At 40.2% G+C, this 20,195-nt stretch overlaps 1 protein-coding gene across 1 annotated transcript; it reads left to right on the top strand.

Annotated features, from left to right (window-relative positions):
- The first annotated feature begins 2,548 nt into the window (after window positions 1–2,548).
- Window positions 2,549–5,335, top strand: LOC136230167 (glucose-6-phosphate 1-dehydrogenase, chloroplastic-like). Its single transcript, XM_066019125.1, has 10 exons — window positions 2,549–2,774; window positions 2,894–3,081; window positions 3,159–3,253; window positions 3,337–3,451; window positions 3,533–3,738; window positions 3,803–3,952; window positions 4,030–4,150; window positions 4,228–4,460; window positions 4,556–4,756; window positions 4,853–5,335. Exons 1-10 carry the CDS (start codon window positions 2,585–2,587, stop codon window positions 5,103–5,105), a joined length of 1,752 nt encoding a protein of 583 aa, XP_065875197.1. The 5' UTR covers window positions 2,549–2,584; the 3' UTR covers window positions 5,106–5,335.
- Window positions 5,336–20,195: the final 14,860 nt, after the last annotated feature.

The raw sequence follows: 20,195 nt of genomic DNA on the forward strand, positions 1-20,195 counted from the left end.
CATGCCTCCTTAATCACATTCCAAATATCCTCATCCCTTAGCCATCGTTGCTCAAATCTGAACTGCTTTTTCCTCAGAACAGTTAAATCAGTTGCGGTATGTAAGATTATTGGGGAGTGATCTGAAGTGGGAGCAATAGAATTAACACAAAAATTACCAGGAAAACGCCTCCCCCACGCTTCTGTACAAAGGCTTCGATCAAGCTTCTCTTGAACTTCATTTGGTTTACCTCTATGTCATACCCATGTATACGGATATCCTTGTAACGGAATATTAGTAAGACCACAATCAGTCAGTGCATCTCTAAATCCCTTATAACACCACTCAGGATGTTCATTCAACCCTTTTTTTATCACTATGAACAAGTAGATCATTAAAATCTCCCAAAATAGACCATGGGAGAGGAGAGGCGGCAGCAAGGCTCCTTAGTAAATCCCAAGAAGTCCTTCGTCTAGCTCTCTCCGGATACCCATAAAAACCAGTAAGGCGCCAGTCTCCATCCCTAGGATCATTTACAGTCAAATCAATGTAATTTGATGAAAATGATCTTAAGGAGCACATACTGGCCTTCCTCCAAAAAGCACAAATTCCTCCACTTCTCCCAATCCTATCAACAACAAAACATCCTTCAAAACCAATGCGTACCCTGATAGCTTCAATAAGTTTATCTGTGTACAATTGAAAGTTTAGGGGACAGTTGCAACATTTGGATAATTTCAGGAGGTTATCTGTGTATTAGGTCAGTATTAAAATAAAATAAGTTTTTTTTTTTTGAAACTAACTAAGTTATTAATTAAATCATAGTAGGTTGGAGGAAGCCCAGGGAAGGGGTTGTCAAGTTGAATACGGATGGCTCCTGCCTTAGTAATGGCAGAATTGCTGCTGGTGGAGTTCTTCGGGATGCTGGTGGCGCCTGGCTGGCTGGGTTTACCCATAACTTAGGTACGGGCTCCTCCTTTACTGCGGAGCTCTGGGGGATCTTGTCTGGCATTAAACTCGCCATTCGCATGGATGTTAAAAGACTTTCGGTGGAGTCTGACAATTTGGAGGCTATCAACAGGATTTCGGATAGACAGGATGTTTGTCTTAAGAGTCAGAATCTCATTAAAGCCATCTTGAGGCTTCGTCCTGCCTTCGATTCTCTTACCTTCTCCCATATTTATAAGGAGCAAAACCGCGTGGCGGATCGCTTGGCAGCTGCTGGGCATGGGGGGATGTTAGGTGTTTCTACCCTTTCCGTTCCTCCTTCTTTTCTGTTACCTTCTCTTCTTGAGGATAGGATTGGGGTCAGTCTTCCTAGACTGATCTCGGGTTAGGTTTTTGTTTGTTTGTTTGTTTTCTTCCCTTCTTACCAAAAAAAAAAATTAAATCACAGTAGGTTTCAAAAAAAAAAAAAAATTAAATCATAGTTAAAATAATTTAACATGTTTAATTTAAACTATAGATGTATTAAGTTATTTATAGTTTTTTTTACGTTGGATCATGGAAAGAATGGTAAAAAAAACACATAAAAACTTATGTTAAACTAATAATAAAATTTAAATGGTTTAAGAAAGACAAAATGTTTAATATCCCACCTTAATCGAAATCAATATTGGAATTTTCGATCCCTTTTAACATTGCTATCTCACTTCTCCCTACACCCCAAACAAATTACTATATAAATTGTTACAGTCTTCAAAATATAACATGGTAAACTTTTGTCTAGCGACACAAACTTACATCATGAACTGTACAAAAATGGAGACACGCTAAGAAATAGATAAAGGAGTTTGTGTTCCACTAATTATAATTGTTGGACTAAACTTAGGTTGAAAGAAGCTATAGCCTTCACATATTTATTAGAAAGGAAACAAGAACATAACATTGGTGCAGAGTCGGCCAAACACGGATAGTTGGTGTACAGTGATTTGTTCCGGCTATTGGAAGTTCAATCCAATTTTCATTTTAAAAGTGTGAACGTTGAAAGAGTTCGATCTTCAACTCCTAATCTTGAACCATAGAAAGATCAAACATAAAAATGAACATCTTTCATCGGCGGAAAAAGTTAGGTAATTTTTTTAACGTTATTTTAGTTGTGTGATCCATAGAAATCAGATTTATGTATTTTATCACTCATCAGTATTAGTGAAATATCTTGATCCTACCAACGTGAAATCTAATTTATTTGTTTTCCGACTAGGAAGATTATCTACCCGCTTATATTGAAATAGATAGTCTAGCTTTCATATCTCTTGAATTACTTCATAATATGCTTGTGTGGCATTAACCGACTTGCAATTACTATAACACCACTACTTTGATGTACCAACACAAGAGTTGTTTCCATACTATTATTGAGCTGATCCATAAGTAAACAACCGAAAGTCAGATCAGATATGCTGAATATGGAATTTTAGATTTTGAGTAGTCACAACTGAAAGTCAGAAGCCCGCCAATTTTCTCTAGACAGTTACGGAAAGTTCGTTTCATCTCCTCAAACAAAACTTGGGTATAAATATCTCACACCAATATTTAATATTGTTTTCTCTGCTTGCTACCAATTTATTCTTTCCTCAGACCGTATGTTTGTAAACTTGTCTCCATGGCTACACTTTTCAATTCTTCCTCTTCTTCCTTCTCAACCGCCTTTTCTTCAATATCTTCACCCACTCATAATGCTCTAAATTCCAGATTTTGTTTCCCTCCTTGGGATTCTCAGCATTTTTCCAGAATGAATTTTCAACTCAAAGTTTCACATTTGCAACCATTTAATGCACTCTCCATCGAGGATGGTTAGTTCCATCTTTCCCTTTTCCTATTCTGCTTGCATTTTCAAAAGATTACTCCCAATTTAGAATTTGAATCATGATATTCTTGATCTGTGATAGCTTTTCTTGGTTTATGGCATTAGGTGAATCTGCTCAAAGTTCATTGCCGATTGAAACATTAGTTAAGAAACATGATGTTGAACTCATAGAAACAGAAAAAGCAGAGTGTCAAACCCTCTCTATTGTTGTTGTTGGAGCTTCAGGGAACCTTGCCAGGAAGAAGATCTTCCCTGCACTCTTTGCTCTTTTCTACGAAGGCCGCCTTCCTCTGGTAAATTTAGTTTCCTTTGATTCTATTTTAAATCTTTTGGGTTTTTATTTTCATTTTCTTTTATTACTTGTCAGCAGAATTTTACAATTTTTGGCTATGCAAGGAGTACAATGACAGATGATCAACTAAGGAACAAGATCAGCACAACTCTAACTTGTAGAATAGACAAGAGGTGTTTCATCTATAACCTCTTTGAGAATGGTTCTCATTATTGGATTAACTTTGGATTTTGCTAATGTTCATAACAATTTTCAGGGAAAATTGTGACGAAAAAATAGATCAATTTCTGAAGAGATGTTTTTACCATTCGGGTCAATACAGTTCTGAGGAGCATTTTTTGGAGTTAGACCAGAAGCTCAACCAGAAAGAGGTACCAAATTGATTAAGAATACATAGAAATAATTAGATTTGTGGGGCTGAAATTTTGATATTCCTTGAATACCTTTTTCAGTCTGGAAGAGTATCAAATAGGTTGTTCTACTTGGCAGTACCTCCAAATGTGTTTGTAGATGTTGTGAGATGTGCTAAACGCCGTGCCTCTTCAAGCAATGGATGGACTAGAGTAATCGTCGAGAAACCTTTCGGTAGAGATGTTGATTCATCAAGAGAGATGACAAGATGCTTGAAGAAATACCTGACTGAAGACCAAATATTCAGGTATGCTCACTTTTGCATTTTATGTTCTATTCAAAGGACTTCAAATGTGTCAATCTTTTTGCAGAATCGACCATCATATGGGCGAAGAGCTGGTGGAGAATTTGCTGGTGCTTCGCTTCTCTAACCTTATTTTTGAGCCTTTATGGTCGCGAGACTATATTCGAAATGTGCAGTTCATATTTTCTGAAGATTTTGGGATAGAAAACAGTGGCAGGTTAGTACAACTACATCTACCCTGCTGAAATCGTGCCCAATTAGACGGTATCAATGTGCTTGTTTATCCGTTTGTAGAGACTTCGATAACTATGGAATCATTCGGGATATAATGCAAAATCATCTCTTGCAAATATTAGCACTGTTTGCAATGGAGACACCTGTCAGCTTAGATGCAGAAGATATCAGGAATGAGAAGGTAGAGGAACAATTGCTATATAAATAATATTTAAACACAAGTTTGAGATGTGTTCCTAACAATGTGGCTTGATTCAGGTTAAAGTCTTGCGATCTTTGAGGCCTGTTCAGCTAGAAGATGTTGTTGTCGGGCAGTACAAAGGCGGGGAAGATGAAGCGAATACTCCATATCCTGCTTATATTGAGAATCCAAATGTGTCGAAAAATAGCTTGACTCCAACTTTTGCAGCAGCAACACTCTTCATTAATAATGCTCGTTGGGACGGAGTCCCATTCCTGATGATAGCAGGGAAGGCACTGCATTCCAAGAGGTGGGCGAATTTCGTTTACAAAATGATTTTTTTAGTTTGCCTACTTATTGATTCAAATGGATGAAATGAGGCAATGTCGCAATTTACATATGCAGAGCTGAGATCAGAGTGAAATTCAGACATGTACCAGGTAACCTGTACAACAGAAAAAGAGGACCTGATCTAGACAAGGCCACAAATGAGCTCGTGCTTCGAATTCAACCAGATGAAGCGATCTACCTTAAGATCAACAACAAAATTCCAGGGCTTGGAATGAGAATGGATATGAGTGACCTTAACTTGCTGTACAAATCAAGGTGAGGAAATTGAAGTCCTTGATTGATCTGATCATCATATATAAAGTGGTTCATTGGCCAGAAATCTAAATTTGCACTGTAATTGTTGTGATGAAGGTATCCAAGTGAAATACCAGATGCATATGAAAGACTGCTGATAGATGCTATAGACGGAGAGCGAAGGCTGTTTGTAAGAAGTGATGAAGTTGATGCAGCTTGGGGAGTATTCACACCACTACTTAAGGAATTAGAAGATAAAAAGATTGCACCAGAGCTCTACTCATATGGAAGCAGTGGTCCAGTTGGGGTGCATTATCTTGCTGCCAAACACAGTATTAGCTGGGGAGAGTTAGATCATCAGAATTCCTGAATATACAATCTCTTTATTTTATGACCAATTTGTTGCTTTTTCATTTTGTCCAATTAGCTGGGGTAAATATGATCTATGATATATGGATATATTACTGATTTCTCATTGGCTATTGCTCATCATATGCAGAGACTAGCATAGCTAACAAATATATAGGTAGGTATATAGTCTAATCCATTCGGAATCCTAATCCGACATTCAGAATAGAACGAGTACCGCGTCTTTTAATCACAACTATATTCCCATCTTTAAAATTCGCACCTAAGTTGAATGATTAAATTGATTTACTGCCTTAAGCACTTGGATGATGTGTTTGGTGGCCATCACTAATATTAGCTAACAAATGAAGAATTAACTCAGAATGTAAGGAGAATAGGTCTATGCTCGCCCACAAATTATTCCTTTTTTTCTTCTTTTCTAATTAGGCTCTATTAATGAGCTTGAAATTGTTTATTTTAGGATGAGGCCGAGCTATGTTCAAACATAGTAAGGTCAGTTCATCCCATTGAGTTTTTTTATTTTCTAAAAGAAAATTTCTATGTAAAGAAACTGTATTTACCAAATTTAAATATGTAGAGTACACCTTAAATTCAAATTTCAATGCAAATCTCTGAACATCAAGCCTATTTCTAACACCTATATAATCTTTGAGCTAATCTAATCTCTTTCTCTGTAACAAAAATAAATCTAGTCTAGTCTCTTCCTCATTTGCTTAGCTGAGACATTGAGGACAATTGTTGTTGAAGTGATGATAAATTCCTCCACAGGTAATCAATCTAAGGCTTTGTTTGGGAGTTTAGAGGTTAACCCGGTAAGAGTTAAAGGATGTAATGGAAAGGAAAGTGATATTGTGTAGATTTAGCAACACCGTAAAGCGTCCCTGTGAGGCGCCGTTGGGATCGGCCGGGAGCACTCCGATGCCTAAGTCAGTAAACTTTTTAAGAGAATAAACTGTAATGACAAAGCAAAGCTATGAAAAGTGTGTAAGTGTACCTCCGTTGTCATGTTACAAGGGTATTTATACAGGTTTGAGTGATAACTGTAATAACCTTCTCTTAATGCGCTTTTAATGAAGAGTAATGCTCCTTTAATGCAGTCTAACTCTCTCCTCTAACCTCCAAGCTTTGGCAGGTTTTGAGATATCTTTAATGCTAGTTTAATGCTAGTGAGTTATGCCGTATAGTCATTCGTTTCTTCCAAAGGCGGATCACCATATGAGGCGGATCCCCATATGAGGCGGATCCGTATTTCTATCTGTACGCCATATACATTTTAGAGGCGGGCCTTTTCCCCTTTAAGCTCTCTTTGCGAGGGAATATCTTCGGTTTAGTCCTCCACATTTCATGACGGGTGTTATCAGAAGCCTCCCCTAAATGGTCTTTTAAGTTCTTTATGACTTCTCAGCTTCCTCGCATGCTGATATCATTTATTGCGCCTGACAGGCACCCTTATCTATGCCAATGACGTTTTTACAGGTGGCAGTTCTTGACACGGATTTCGAAACTATTTAATCATTTCACTAAATAGAAAAGGTTTTCCCTTCAACTTCTTTCACTTTCACTTTTACTCTCTACGATTTTCTTCAATCATCTGCAGAAGCTTAATCTCTCTCTCTACCTCTCGATTTTTCATGTAAGTTCATCTTTCTGTTGTAATTTCTCCATTCTTTCTTGAATTTCTGTTTATTTAATGCTTCTTTCATCTTCTACTTCTTCTTACGACAGAACCTCAAGTTTGAACTTAAATTCCTCTTTGGTGCCTTCTTCGTTTCGTATTCCCATTGCGAATATGAAGGCCCAAAACCTTACCTCTAGAGAAGAAGCAAGTTCTTCTGCTCCTAAAAAGAAAGGGGCAAAATCCCCTAAAATGGAGGTGACCTCTTCTAGTTTTAGCTTTACCCTTCTGATAACCCGTCAATCTCTATACCATTGGCTCCGAGCAACTTCTTGCTTGGTTCCTACACCTTATCAGAGACTTGCATCCCCTCCTAGGGGTTATTTTGCAGTCTACCAAAGCCATGTTGAGAGGGGCTTTAGTTATCCGGTCCCCAAGAGATTTGGGGACATTCTTGAATTTTTCTACATCCCTATTTGCCAACTACACCCAAATGGTTGGTTAGACTTAGTACTGGATACTTACTTGGCGGCGAATCTGGGCTTAATTCTGAGCCCTCGCATTTTTCGAACTCTTCACACCATGTCCAAGCGCAGGGTGGAAAGTCATATTACCTTTTCCAAATTGAAAGCGTATTCGCCTTTTCATAGTAAAATGTCGAACATCCATCGTTGGGAGCAAAGATTTTTCTTTCTGAAGATAGTGGAAGGCGTACCTCTAGGGTTTCCTGTTGGATGGAACTACAAACCAAAAGAGAAGGCGAATCAGAAGTTTTACCTTACCCAAGAGGAGAAGAATACTCTACGGATTCTTCGGTCTCTCAAGCATGACTTTTGGGCGTATGACCAAGCTTTGGCTATTATGAAGTTTGGCGAACCCCTAGTGACGATACGGGACGGAGAGATCCGCTACAATTCTTTCAAAGCTTTTGAAGGTATCTTTTGTCTTTTTTGATCTGCCTTATTAACTTGTTTTTGTCTTTTGCCCCTTCTTGTAGGGGGAGAATTAACGCCAAGGATGTTATTGCAGAGAGGCGGAAACTTCAAGCTGCTCTGGTCGCCCAGGAGAAGGCGAATGCTGCTTTTAGCAAGAAGGACGGGAAGCATCATGCAACCTCTGGTGCTCAAACCCCTCCTTCTTCAAAAAAGGCCAGGGCGGAAGGTCCTCCTCAGGAGCAAGTTTCACAAGCCGGCGGATCGGATCAACAATGATCCCGGCGAAGACTTATAAGGTCTCCTTATTCTCCTCCTCCTTTTGTCAAGGAAGAGTGTCCAATCCCGGCCGATGTAGAGTAGTCCTTTTTGGGCAGTACTTCCTCGTAGGGAACTACCAAGCTCACTTCGCAGCATTGATTTCTTGTCATTCTCGAAGACAAAATATGCCCTTTGTTTTGATGTGTTTTTTATAAAAGAATATTAGGATTTACCTTTGTCTTAATCTACTCTTCGTATGGATTTTCAGCCTTCAAAGCCTGATCTCGGAGGTTATTGGTTATCCACGCATGGCCCTGGGTTGGTCCTGGCTTCGGACCATATAATGAATGATATTGAGGAAGCTATCGGCAAGCTTCATGTTGTTTTGGAGACGAGGGCTAAGTACAAGACCCTAACTCACCTTAAGATGATCAAGCGGCGGTCTTTAGCGGTATGTGATATTCTTAATCCTGATACCTTTCATAATTTCCTTCTCTACCTTACTCTTTCTTTTACTATCTATTTCGGACCATTGATCATTGTAATGTTGTGGAGGCGGACATCACTATAAACGCGGTGAATGAAGCCCGTCTCTTGGAGCTAGAAAATGAAGTCTCCCTTGCCAGGTCCAATGCACAGGCGGCAAGTGCTTTGGCGAATGGTTTAAAGAAGCTTGCTGATTTGGAGAAGAAGTTAGAGGAGAAGACCTCAGAAGCTGCCAAGTTATCTGAGGAGCTGAAGGCGGAGAAAGATATGCATGAGAAGGACTAGGAGCGTCTAGAGGGGGCATGCGGACTCCGTGCCTACTACTATGGCGAACGTATCCTGGCGGCTCTCCTGAAAGACTTTCTAGAGTCTGGCATTGACGATCCCCAAGTGGAAGTGCCTTCCGAGAATGAAGCAGTTTACTATGCTTCTTTAGAGAGGGCGGTTATTTTCAAGGAAGCTTTTGCCCCTCCTACCGTGCCACAGAAGAGTGGAGAGATCATTGACTTGGAGGGCATTGTTTAGGATACGGAGGATGCCTCGGGGGATGGCGATGTTGCGCCTAGTGAGGATCTTCCCAAGGCGGATGGACCGATAAAAAGCCAACATGACCTTGCTCCTGAGTCCACGCCGAAGCCCGTTGAAGCTAACCCAAGCGCCTCTCCTCTTGATGATAACGTTGATGACCTTGCTGTTTAAGGTCTTTTTGATGTAAAAATGCTACAATATCACTTTGCACATTTCTTAATATTTCTTTGCTTTTTCTCAAAAAGCTTTTGCCTTTGGATGCATGCCTTTTTACTTTAAGCATTCACTTAGTTATATGCTTTTTGGGAGAGACATAAGTGTCTAAACTTATTCTCTGAACTGCCATTTAAGTATTTCAGACTTGTCCCACCATATCACATGTTTTTTGATCCACCATATTAATCTTTCAAGTATTTAAACTTTTCCACCATATTAATCTTTCAAGTGTTTAAACTTTTCCACCATATTAATCTTTCAAGTGTTTAAACTTTTCCACCATATTTCGGGGTAGGTGGCCAGTCGTCCCCCGATAAGTTTGCGATAAGCTTTTAAGGATTTCCTTTGCGCAGGATGTATCCGCCCATTAGTAGGATATCTAAATGACCACTTTACAAAGAAGTGTCTATCCGTTGCGGGACATTTATAATTTGGATCCGCCCTATGAAGGGACTTTTAAAAGATTACTTCACGGGGAAGAGAATCTGCCCTATTGCGGAGGGACTTTGTATAAAATCTCACCACGGGAGAAACAATGGTGAACATTAATGGACAATTTTCCCTATGGAGGGGCTTCGCCTAAAATCTCTTTACAAGAGATGCAATGGTGATCATAAATGGAGAATCTATGCCTTCCCTCTTGGTTAGAAGACATTTATGTATTATATGCTAGAAAGAAACATGCAAGCAAAAAATCAATTTCAATAACAATTGATTTATTGAGCAAGAAATGGTTTGCCTTTATTACAATGGTGAATAGCCTCTCTTGTGAGCCTCATTAAAACCTTATAACAAGAAAAACCCCATTGGGAAAAAATCTTATTCTAAGGAAAAAGAGTACTCAAGGCCCCTTTCCTTCTACTTCTGAAAGTATTTGCGGAGATTATGGATGTTCCAAGTTCTTGGTATCTTTGTTCCATCCATCTCCTCAAGCTTGAAGGTGGCGGCTCCAATTTTAACAGCTACACGGTATGGTCCCGTCCAGGTTACGCCTAACTTGCCTTTTCCATCTGCCGACTGGATTTTGTCTGCCTTCTTTAGGACTAAATCCCCTTTATTTAGCTCCATTAGGTGAGCGTTTTTGTTGTCATAGGAGGTGACTCGCTGTTTATAGGCAGCAATTCTAGTAGAAGCTTTATCCCTCTTCGTTTCAAGATCATCCAGGCTTTGTCTAAGCCTTTCTTCATTCTGTTGCTCGCAATAAAAGGAGACTCGCCCACTTGGATTCTTGATTTCAATATGGAGAACTGCTTCGACTCCATAAGTGAGAGAGAATGGAGTTTCCCTAGTCGCCACCCTAGGGGTTGTACGGTACGCCCATAAGACTGACATCAACTCATCCACCTAGCATTTCTTCTTGGGATAAGTACAAAAAAAATGCCTGTGGTACACCGGATTTGCGAACTCGGCCCTGTGGTTTTTTTTTACAAACGAAGGTCTGTGTTACAAACCGTTAGCAAACAGAGGCTAAATTGACTAAAAAAAAAAAGGGCGGCCCGGTCGCATTACGCGTCCCCGCTGAGCGAGGGTCCGGGGAGGGGTCCCACCACAAGGGTGTATTGGGGGCAAGCCTTCCCTTGCCAATTTAATTGGCAAGAGGCCGCTCCTAAGACTCGAACCCGTGACCTCAGGTCACACGGCAACAACGTTTTACCGTTGCGCCAAGGCTCGAGAGGCTAAATTGACTAACGGTGTTAAAATTCAAAGAGAAAAGAGTTAATTTGGTCCTTATATTTATTTATTTTATAAATTAACCCCCCTAATTATCTAATTATCACAAATAAACCCCAAAATAAAAAATAAAAATAAAAAATACCTTCTTCTTCTTCTTCCATTAATTTCTTCTTCTTTTCTTCTTCTTCTTCCATTAATTTCTTCTTCTTCCATTAATAAGGAGAATAAAATATTTTTCTCTCTCTCTCTTCCTTCTCTCTCCTTCTTCCATGGTTCTTCTTCTTCTTCTTCTTCTTCTCTCTCTTCTCTTCTTCCTCCCTCTCTTCTCTTCTTCTATTTTTTCTTTTTTTTTCGATTCCAGATTTCCGAAATCGGAAATCTGAAAATTCCAGATTTCCAAAATCGAAAATCTGGAAATTTTCATATTCCTGGAAATTTCTAGGAATCTGGAATTTCCAGATTTCCTTCCTGGAAATTCCAGATTTTTGTTCCAGAAATCTGGAATTTCCAGATTTCCAAAATCGGAAATCTCAGATTTCCGAAATCGAAAATCTGGAAATTCCAGATTTCTGGAAATTTCCAGAAATCTGGAATTTCCAGATTCTGAAACTTAAAAAAAATAGAAGAAAGAGAGGAAGGAGAAGAGAAGAAGAAGAAGAAGAAGAAGAAGAAGAAGAAATTAATGGAAGAAGAAGACGAAGAAATTAATGGAAGAAGAAGAAGAAGAAGAAGAAGAAATTAATGGAAGAAGAAGAAGAAGAAGAAGAAGAAGAAGAAGAAGAAGAAGAAGAAGAAGAAGAAGAAGAAGAAGAAGAAGGTATTTTTTATTTTTATTTTTGATTTTGGGGTTTATTTGTGATAATTAGATAATTAGGGGGGTTAATTTATAAAATAAATAAATATAAGGACCAAATTAACTCTTTTCTCTTTGAATTTTAACACCGTTAGCCAATTTAGCCTCTGTTTGCTAACGGCGTTTAGCACAGACCTCCGTTTGTAAAAAAAAACCACAGGGCCGAGTTCGCAAATCCGGTATACCACAGGCATTTTTTTTTGTACTTATCCCTTTCTTCTTTTCTCCCAATATTTTCCTAATCCCCTTGACAAGCGTACGATTTGTGACCTTAGTCATCCCATTTGATTGCGGATAATAAACGGAGGTGAAGTTGTTAGTGATTCCCCAATCTGAGCAGTATTTCTTGAATTCTTCACAATTGAACTGTGTCCCATTATCTGTGACAATTATATGAGGTACGCCAAATCTTCCAATAATGTTGTCGTGGAGGAAATCTATCATTCGACTAGCAGTAATAATTGAAACAGGTTCGGCCTCCGCCCATTTGGTGAAATGATCTACAGCCACTATTACGAACTTGTATTGTCTCTTGGTAGGCGGGAAGGGTCCTACTATATCAATGCCCCAGGTGGCGAATGGACAGCCTTCCACGATTGGTCTTTGAAGCGCCTTGTGTACATGTGTTTCATTTGCGTGAATTTGACAATTGTGGCATTCTTCCACCATTTTCTTGGCATCTTTCTCCGTTGTGGGCCAATAATACCCTGCTAACCTTGTCTTTTTAAAGATCGTAGCATGTGCCTCATGTGCTCCACATATCCCCTTATGTAATTCCCATAGGGCGTCTTGTCCTTCCTCCGTAGTTATACATTTTAACCACGTCTGGCTAAAGGAATTTTTGTACAATTGATCTTCCATAATAGCATAGTGGGCGGCTTTCTTGACCACCTTCTTGGCTTGATTCCTGTCTTCAGGCAGGATTCCTTCTTCTAGGTACTTCACTATGGCGGTTCTCCAATCATTCTGAGCCAATTGGACAATCGCCATTTCTTCTTTTTCAAATGCTGGTTTCATTTTGATTGCAAATGGACATGTGAGGTCTTGCCATTGGCTCTTGCTGGAAGCTGCTTTGGCCAGATGATCCGCCTCCGTATTTGATTCTCGTGGGATATGTATTATTTCCCACTTCACATCCTTTCCCTCCAAGATAGATAGGATTCGCTTTGCTTCTTCCACATATTTTGCTAAAGTTTCGTCTTTGACATGGAAATTCTTCATTATTTGGTTCACCATCAGCTTTGAATCGTTGTATATCACTACATGCTCTGGCACCACTTCCTTCAACAGTTATAATCTAAGGATCATGGCTTCGTATTCTGCCGCATTGTTAGTTACGGAGAAATCTAATTTAGCTGCATAGCAGACTCGAACATATTCTAGCCCCTTTATTACTACTCCCGATCCTACTCCTTCTTCTGAAGAGGCTCCATCTGTATGCATTGTCCATTCCTATTTTTTGACTTTTGGCGAGCTTGTGAATTCCTCTGTGAATTCGTTAACAAAATCCGCCAAAACCTGGCTTTTCAACGCTACCCTTCCCTCGTACCGAATGTCAAACTCGCCTAGCCGTATGGACCACTCCATCAACCTGCCGGATGTTTCTGGCCGCTGCAATACCTTCCTCATCGGTATATGTTGGTCCCGTGTAACGTAGTAGAGTTAGTTCCAAGGGGGGGAGGGGTTAGGAACTATTATAACTTTTTATCAATTAATGCTGACTTAATTTAAGATTTAATGTTTTAACTGAGTTTTGGGTCAGCACGGCTGAGTATGGTGTGAGACAGCTTTAGACAGACACTGACTAGAGCTGTTTCAATCGTGAGTTGGGAAGTAACACTTAAGTCAGTTTCCAACTAAGCACTCAGATTACTCAGGCTCAGTGTGTACAGATTATTTTACTAAGCAATGTTAAGCAGGCAACACATACATATATATATCAAGAGAAAGGGTTAGAAGTTACTCAGCAGACTTATCCTGGTTCGGCCTCTCCACCTACGTCCAGTCCCCGGAATCCTTCCGAGCTTTTTCAATCCTCTACTGAGCTCTTTAAAGGTAGAGCACAAACCTTTTACAATAGCAACTGAGTATGCAAGAGTACCGTCCTCTATTCGTCTACTCAATCCTATCTCTACCACTGAGCACTATAACCGAGTACTCAGCCTCTCTATACCACTGAGTACTATAACCGAGTACTCAACTTTTCTAACCTTTTACAAATGATACAAAACTTGTTCTCACTGAGTGAAGAACACTTTAGATGAATAAAATCACTCTAGACTTTTACACAATGATTGGAGTTGGTGTAAGAACTTGCTTTTTCTTTTTGATAGAGCTTCTAATTTGTATTCACTCAATAGTTTGACTTGATGAAGATTTACTTGTCTGTCTTATTTTCTTGTTTGATTCAAGTGATGGATTGGTCTTTTTATAGTGATCTTTGGGGCGCCAATGATTTGAATCCCGATATAGCCGTTGTGGGGAAACAGTCTTCATTCGTCATCACTTGGTCAGCACTCAGTGTTGCAGGCCAATCTTGTCTTCTGTTTTCATCAGGAGCCAGGTTTGTCTTCTTACGCCAGGTTTGTCTTCTAGCAAATATCAGATGGTCCATGCTCTTTCTCGAAAAAGTCTTCCAGACAGATTTCTGAGACTTTTGATTATTTCAGAAAATTGTTAGACCTTGTCTTCCAAGTTGACGGATCATTGACGCTGACCTGACGACTACTCAGCTTGACTCAACGGCTTCGCCTTCAAGCTTTTCTGAAGACAACATTTCTTTTTGTCAAAGCTGAGTTGCATTCTACTCAGCTCTGGCTGTGCGAGTTGCATCTGCTGACTTTTGGTTTTCTCTTATAGATAATCAATTCATGTTCTTGTTAATTAACTTTACTCAACATTGAACAAACACATTAGTACAATTAAATCAAAGCACTTAAATTTAATTGTTGGGATTAACTTAAATAATTTTTTCAAATCAAAATCATGTGGAAAGGTGTTTCAACAGTATACTCGTTCGCACTATGATGGTGTGTGCTTGAAAATACGGACTCAGGCGGATGGAAGTGACTACTACCGCTAATGCCATTTTATCTAGCTTTGAATATCTTGTCTCAGCATCTTTCAACACCTTGCTTACATAATATATAGGATATTGCTGTCCTTCTTCCTCCCTGATTATGACCGTGCATATCGCTTTTTCTGTAACTGAGACGTATAAATAAAGGTCCTCACCTTTAGTTGGTCTACTCATCAGTGGCGGTTTAGACAAGAACTCCTTAATTCCATCGAAGGCTTTTTGGCAATCATCATTCCAATCGAAGGATTTTTGCTTTTTAATCACTTCATAGAAGGGGAGACATCGTCTAGCGGAGCAGGATATGAATCTTCCCAAAGCAATGATCCGCCCGTTCAGGCGCTGCACCTTTCGAAGGTTCTTTGGCGGCTTCATTTCTAATACCGCCTTTACTTTTTTGGGGTTGGCTGTGACTCCTTGGCGATTAATGATATAGCCCAGAAATTTGCCAGATGTGGCACCAAACGTACATTTTTCCAGGTTAAGGTTAATATTATGAATTTTTGATACATCGAGTACCTCTTTGATATCCGATGCATGTTCCTTCATGGTTTTGCTTTTGATGATCATGTCATCAACGTATATGGAGAAGTTATCGCCCTTCTTATCTTCGAAGATTTTGTTCATCATGCGTTGATATGTGGCCCCTGCATTTTTTAAGCCAAAAGGCATCACCTTAAAACAATATATGGCCCGATGTGTGATAAATGATGTATTGATCCTATCCTCAGGATGCATAGGTATTTGGTGATAGCTAGATTTCATATCTGTGAAAGAGTAGACCTCGTGCCCTGCCGTTCCGTCCACCAAAATGTCAATACATGGTAGAGGATAATTATCCTTTGGGCACGCCTTATTTAAGTCCGTGAAGTCGACACACATTCTGTATGCTCCGCCAACTTTTTTAACTAGAACCACATTCGCCAGCCACTCAGTATAAATTACTTCTTCTATTGCATCCGCCTTTTTAATCTTTGCGATCTCTTCCTCTATTGTCTTCTGTCTTTTTGGCCCATGATTTCTTATTTTTTTTGTGACCGGTGTAACTTCATCCATTGTATTGAGTTTGTGAGTAATGAGATCTGGGCTTACTCCTCTTTGTATTTCACTATCACCGGCGAAAACCTCCTAGCATTCAATGAGCATTTGTATAATTGCCTCATTGATCTCTGGGTGCAGCCCCTTTGCAATTTTCACTCTTTTTCCTTCGGAGATAAGGCATGTCTCTGTTTCTCCTAGAGCGGCCATGTTTATATTCTCCTCTTCTTCTTGTTCATCGTTATCTTCTTGTGGGCGTATGGTTAGAGACGCCCTATAGGTTTCTTGAGCCGTTTTTGGCTCCCTTTGATCATTATCCCGCCTTTTTCAGTTGGCACATACATAGTTAAATGGCGTACCGATATTAGGGCGGCAGCTTTTGAGAGGAAAGGTCTTCTTAAGATAACGTTATACGCCAGTCGGCCATCCAGGATGGTGAATTCTTGCTTTCCATTCCAGGTCTGGTTTCCGTCCGTGATCTCACATTCCAGCATTACATGTCCCTTAGTTTGGACGGTGTGTCCGATCACCCCTAGGATGTCCACAATAGTAGCTTCAACCTGCATTGGATCTATTTTCAACTTGGCGAATGCGCTTCTTGTGATCACATTACACGAGCTCCCGGTGTCGATCATGACACGCTTCATATCCCATCCTTCAATATTCGTCATGATTACTAACGCATCGGCGTGAGGACCATTAGTGGATCCAACTTCGGCGAAAGGTTTATTGAGAGCCACTTTATCAGAATCATGCATCCTTGCCTTTTAAGCAAGTGGTTGATATCTGGGTCCCCTGCAATGACGTTGATCACTCCCTTGCCTTTGCCTTTGCCACCTTCTTTTTCCTTTCCTTCGCTTTGTTTATTTTGAACGAACCTATCGAGCACCCCACGTTCAATTAATTTTTCAATCTCTTTATCCAGCGCAAGGCATCTATTAGTGTTATGGCCCTGCCTTCTATGGAACCTGCAATATGCCTTTGCATTTTTTCCCATAGGGATGTGCTATTCTCCTTTGAAATCAGGGTATGTGACGTCTCTTTTGAATCTACTCTTCTCTAGCCATAAGAAGACTTCATTTTTAGGAGTGTTAAGAGGCGTGAAATGAGATCTGCCTTTGGAGGGATGCTTGCCCCTTTGATCCATCCATCTGCTATCAGTCCACATGTTATCCCGTCTACTGGGTCTGGCATCCGCCCATATGTTTTCGCGTCTGCTAGATCCGCCACGATCTCTTCTTTCTGGTGAATTATGGCCTGACGATTCATTGTTTCTGTTGATGTCATCAATCTCCATGAATCTTTTGCAGCGTTCGACTAATTCCACCATTGCTTTTGGTTTATGTATAACCAATTTTTCCTGCAATCGTTTACATCTCGTGTTTTTTATTATGGCCTCCACCACCATATTTACATCAACGTCTATTATATCCGTGCACAAGTCATTGAATCGATTGATATAGTTCTCAACGGTTCGCCCTCTTTATGCTTTAGATCATATAATGTTCTGCTAGACACCTTGCACGGAATACTACCTCCAAATTTTGCACAGAATTCCCGGCTTAATTCTTCTCAGCTATTTATGGATCCGGACGCTAGGGATTCGAACCATCCATAGGCTGATCCGCTCAGTGTTGTAGAAAACATTCTGCAAAGGATCCCTTCATTTGCTCCCCCTGGGTCCATCATTTCCCTGTATTTTCTTACGTGTGCTTCAGGGTTTTCCGCTTTTTTGTACTGCGGCAAGTTGGAGGTTTTATAGCGACCATCTATTTTGAATCCCATAATATAGGCGGTGAAAGGAGAATGCCTATTTACTTGATGGGTGTATCGCTCTTCATTCTGCTTTTGTTTTCGGGATTCCTCCTGGAATCGCGCCTCTACCACCGTCATAAACCTGTCTGGAGAAAGAGATCCGCCTTCTCGATCCTTATTGGCATTTTCTCGTGGTCTGGGTGAACGTCTGTGATGCGATCTCGATCTATCTCTTGGTTCAGAATTATTCAGTGTTGGATTTGCACTAATGGCACCTCCCTGGGGTTGTTGTTGTGCAAACACCCTTCTGGCCCGCTCTGTCACGTCATTTCTATTGAGAATATTGCGCGCCCTCTCAGCTGATTCGTTGCCTAGCTCCCGTCGAACGGATTCCACCATTTGATCAAAGAATGACTCGGGAGACCATTCATGCGAGGGTTGCACCATGCCGTCGGGATGTGGTATAATTTGTTCAAGGGGACTATTATGGGGGTCATCGTTGGCAGGGGTATTCGCCGTGTTTTTTGTAGTGGAGGTATTCCCAGTGGGATTATTTGAAGACATGTTTGAATGTTCATCGTGTAACCCTATTACTATTAGGATTCCACCTTCACCGCACCAATTGATATTGTGTAGATTTAGCAACACCGTAAAGCGTCCCTATGAGGCACCGTTGGGATCGGCCGGGGGCACTCCGATGCCTAAGTCAGTAAACTTTTTAAGAGAATAAATTGTAATGACAAAGCAAAGCTAAGAAGAGTGTGTAAGTGTACCTCTGTTGTCATGTTACAAGGGTATTTATACAAGTTTGAGTGATAATTGTAATAACCTTCTCTTAATGCTATTTTAATGAAGAGTAATGCTCCTTTAATGCAGTCTAACTCTGTCCTCTAACCTCCAAGCTTTGGCAGGTTTTGAGATATCTTTAATGCTAGTTTAATGCTAGTGAGTTACGCCGTATAGTCATTCGTTTCTTCCAAAGGCGCATCGCCATATGAGGCGGATCCCTTCTTCCTCTTGCCGGGCGGATCTTTGTAAGAGCCCGTGGTACGACACTGCATTTCCAACTATGAGCTGCATGGCGGATCATGAGTGGAACTCTATAAGAAGACACCGTATTTCCCGTTATACGCTGTGTGGCGGATCGTAAGAAGGAATCCATGAGACGACACCGTATTTCTATCTGTACGCCATATACATTTTAGAGGCGGGCCTTTTCCCCTTTAAGCTCTCTTTGCGAGGGAATATCTTTGGTTTAGTCCTCCACATTTCATGGCGGGTGTTATCAGAAAGGAAAGTGATAGAAATGAAAATTAAACATAAACCCTTTTTGCAAGCTTATAAAATGTAAATGAGTCTTAAAAGTTTAACTTCTTTTAGGAGTTCAAATATACAGAGGAATGAAAGTTAAATTTACTCTTCAGAAATAAAAAAAATTTGAATAAACTTTACATTACTTCCATTAACTCCCAATTTAGAGGTTAGAGTTTGGAATTTAAAAGAAGTAAACATTTAACTTCCATTAACCTTCAGTTACTCTTCAGAAACAACTCACAAACAAGGTTAATATGATATTTAACCTTCCATTACTTTCATTTACCTCCATTAACTCTCTCCCAAACAAGGGCTAACTGTAACTTTGATAGTAAGATCTACTGTAAACATAACTTCGACGAAGTAAAGAAATAAAATGCCAACAATTCTTTTGAAACAGTGCACCGATTTGAACTTGTGTCTACTCCTCTCATACTCTCTTTTTTTTTCTTTTTTTTAAAAAAAAACTTTGATTGTCTAAATTTGGATTGAGTTGTCAAATTGAATCTTGCGGATGAGCTATTGATAACATCTGAATATTATCCTGGGGAAAAACCATAAAAATCCATAAATAAAAGGATTAATTGGTATCAAGCATATCCATAGGGCATGATCCGCCCAAGTCAAGATTATAACGTACGTCAGAAGTTATTCCCAAAGAGGGACCTCACCACGTGGATACGCCTCGTAAAGGCCATACGCCATAAAGGATCGATGTTCACCAAAAGGAACAGACACGCGATCCAAGGTAGATGCGTCCATGTTACCATTGAGACGTTTCGTCAGGAAACTGTTATAATCAGTAGCGTTAAGCAGTTCATTGATGGCTATAACAGTCGAAGTAAAAAATGTACCATTAATACATTAAAGTACATTAAATACAAGACTGTTTATCTATCACCGGGATGGTTACGGAATCTAATATAAATACCCCCACACTGGGTATTCAAAGTACACTTACTGATTCCTTGCTGTTAGACGAGGTGCCGCGGCCTAATCTCCCGGGCGGGCCGGGGGGTGGACACCTCATGGCGACGTAAGCGGTGATTGGCGCCGAAAGCAACCAATCGTGGAATCAAGCTGCTCGGCAGGACCGGAGCTCGGAGTATGGAAGAGTCGCCACCCACGAATGGGAAAATGAACACCGATCCCTTGCGGGAGACCGGTGAGGGTTCGGGAAACTTAGGTACGAGCCGAGAAGGCTAGCTCCTTTCCGGAGAAAGGCTACTAGGCACCCCGACATCGCCCGATTATGAACCACCGGCCTCCTACTCAGCGTGTTAGGCGATAACGGACTAATCGCATATTTCTTTAAGTTTAAAATTCATTTGAAACCTTTTCTT

This window comes from Euphorbia lathyris, chromosome 5 (assembly GCF_963576675.1).
Source record: "Euphorbia lathyris chromosome 5, ddEupLath1.1, whole genome shotgun sequence".
Lineage (NCBI taxonomy): Eukaryota > Viridiplantae > Streptophyta > Magnoliopsida > Malpighiales > Euphorbiaceae > Euphorbia > Euphorbia lathyris.

What these genes read in the sequence shown, in the direction of transcription:
- LOC136230167 (XM_066019125.1), top strand. Translation starts at nt 2,585, where the DNA reads ATGGCTACACTTTTCAATTCTTCCTCTTCTTCCTTCTCAACCGCCTTT. An exon ending in GGGATAGAAAACAGTGGCAG is followed by an intron (nt 3,953 to 4,029) that starts GTTAGTACAACT and finishes ATCCGTTTGTAG; the next exon opens with AGACTTCGATAACTATGGAA. An exon ending in AAGGCACTGCATTCCAAGAG is followed by an intron (nt 4,461 to 4,555) that starts GTGGGCGAATTT and finishes TTACATATGCAG; the next exon opens with AGCTGAGATCAGAGTGAAAT.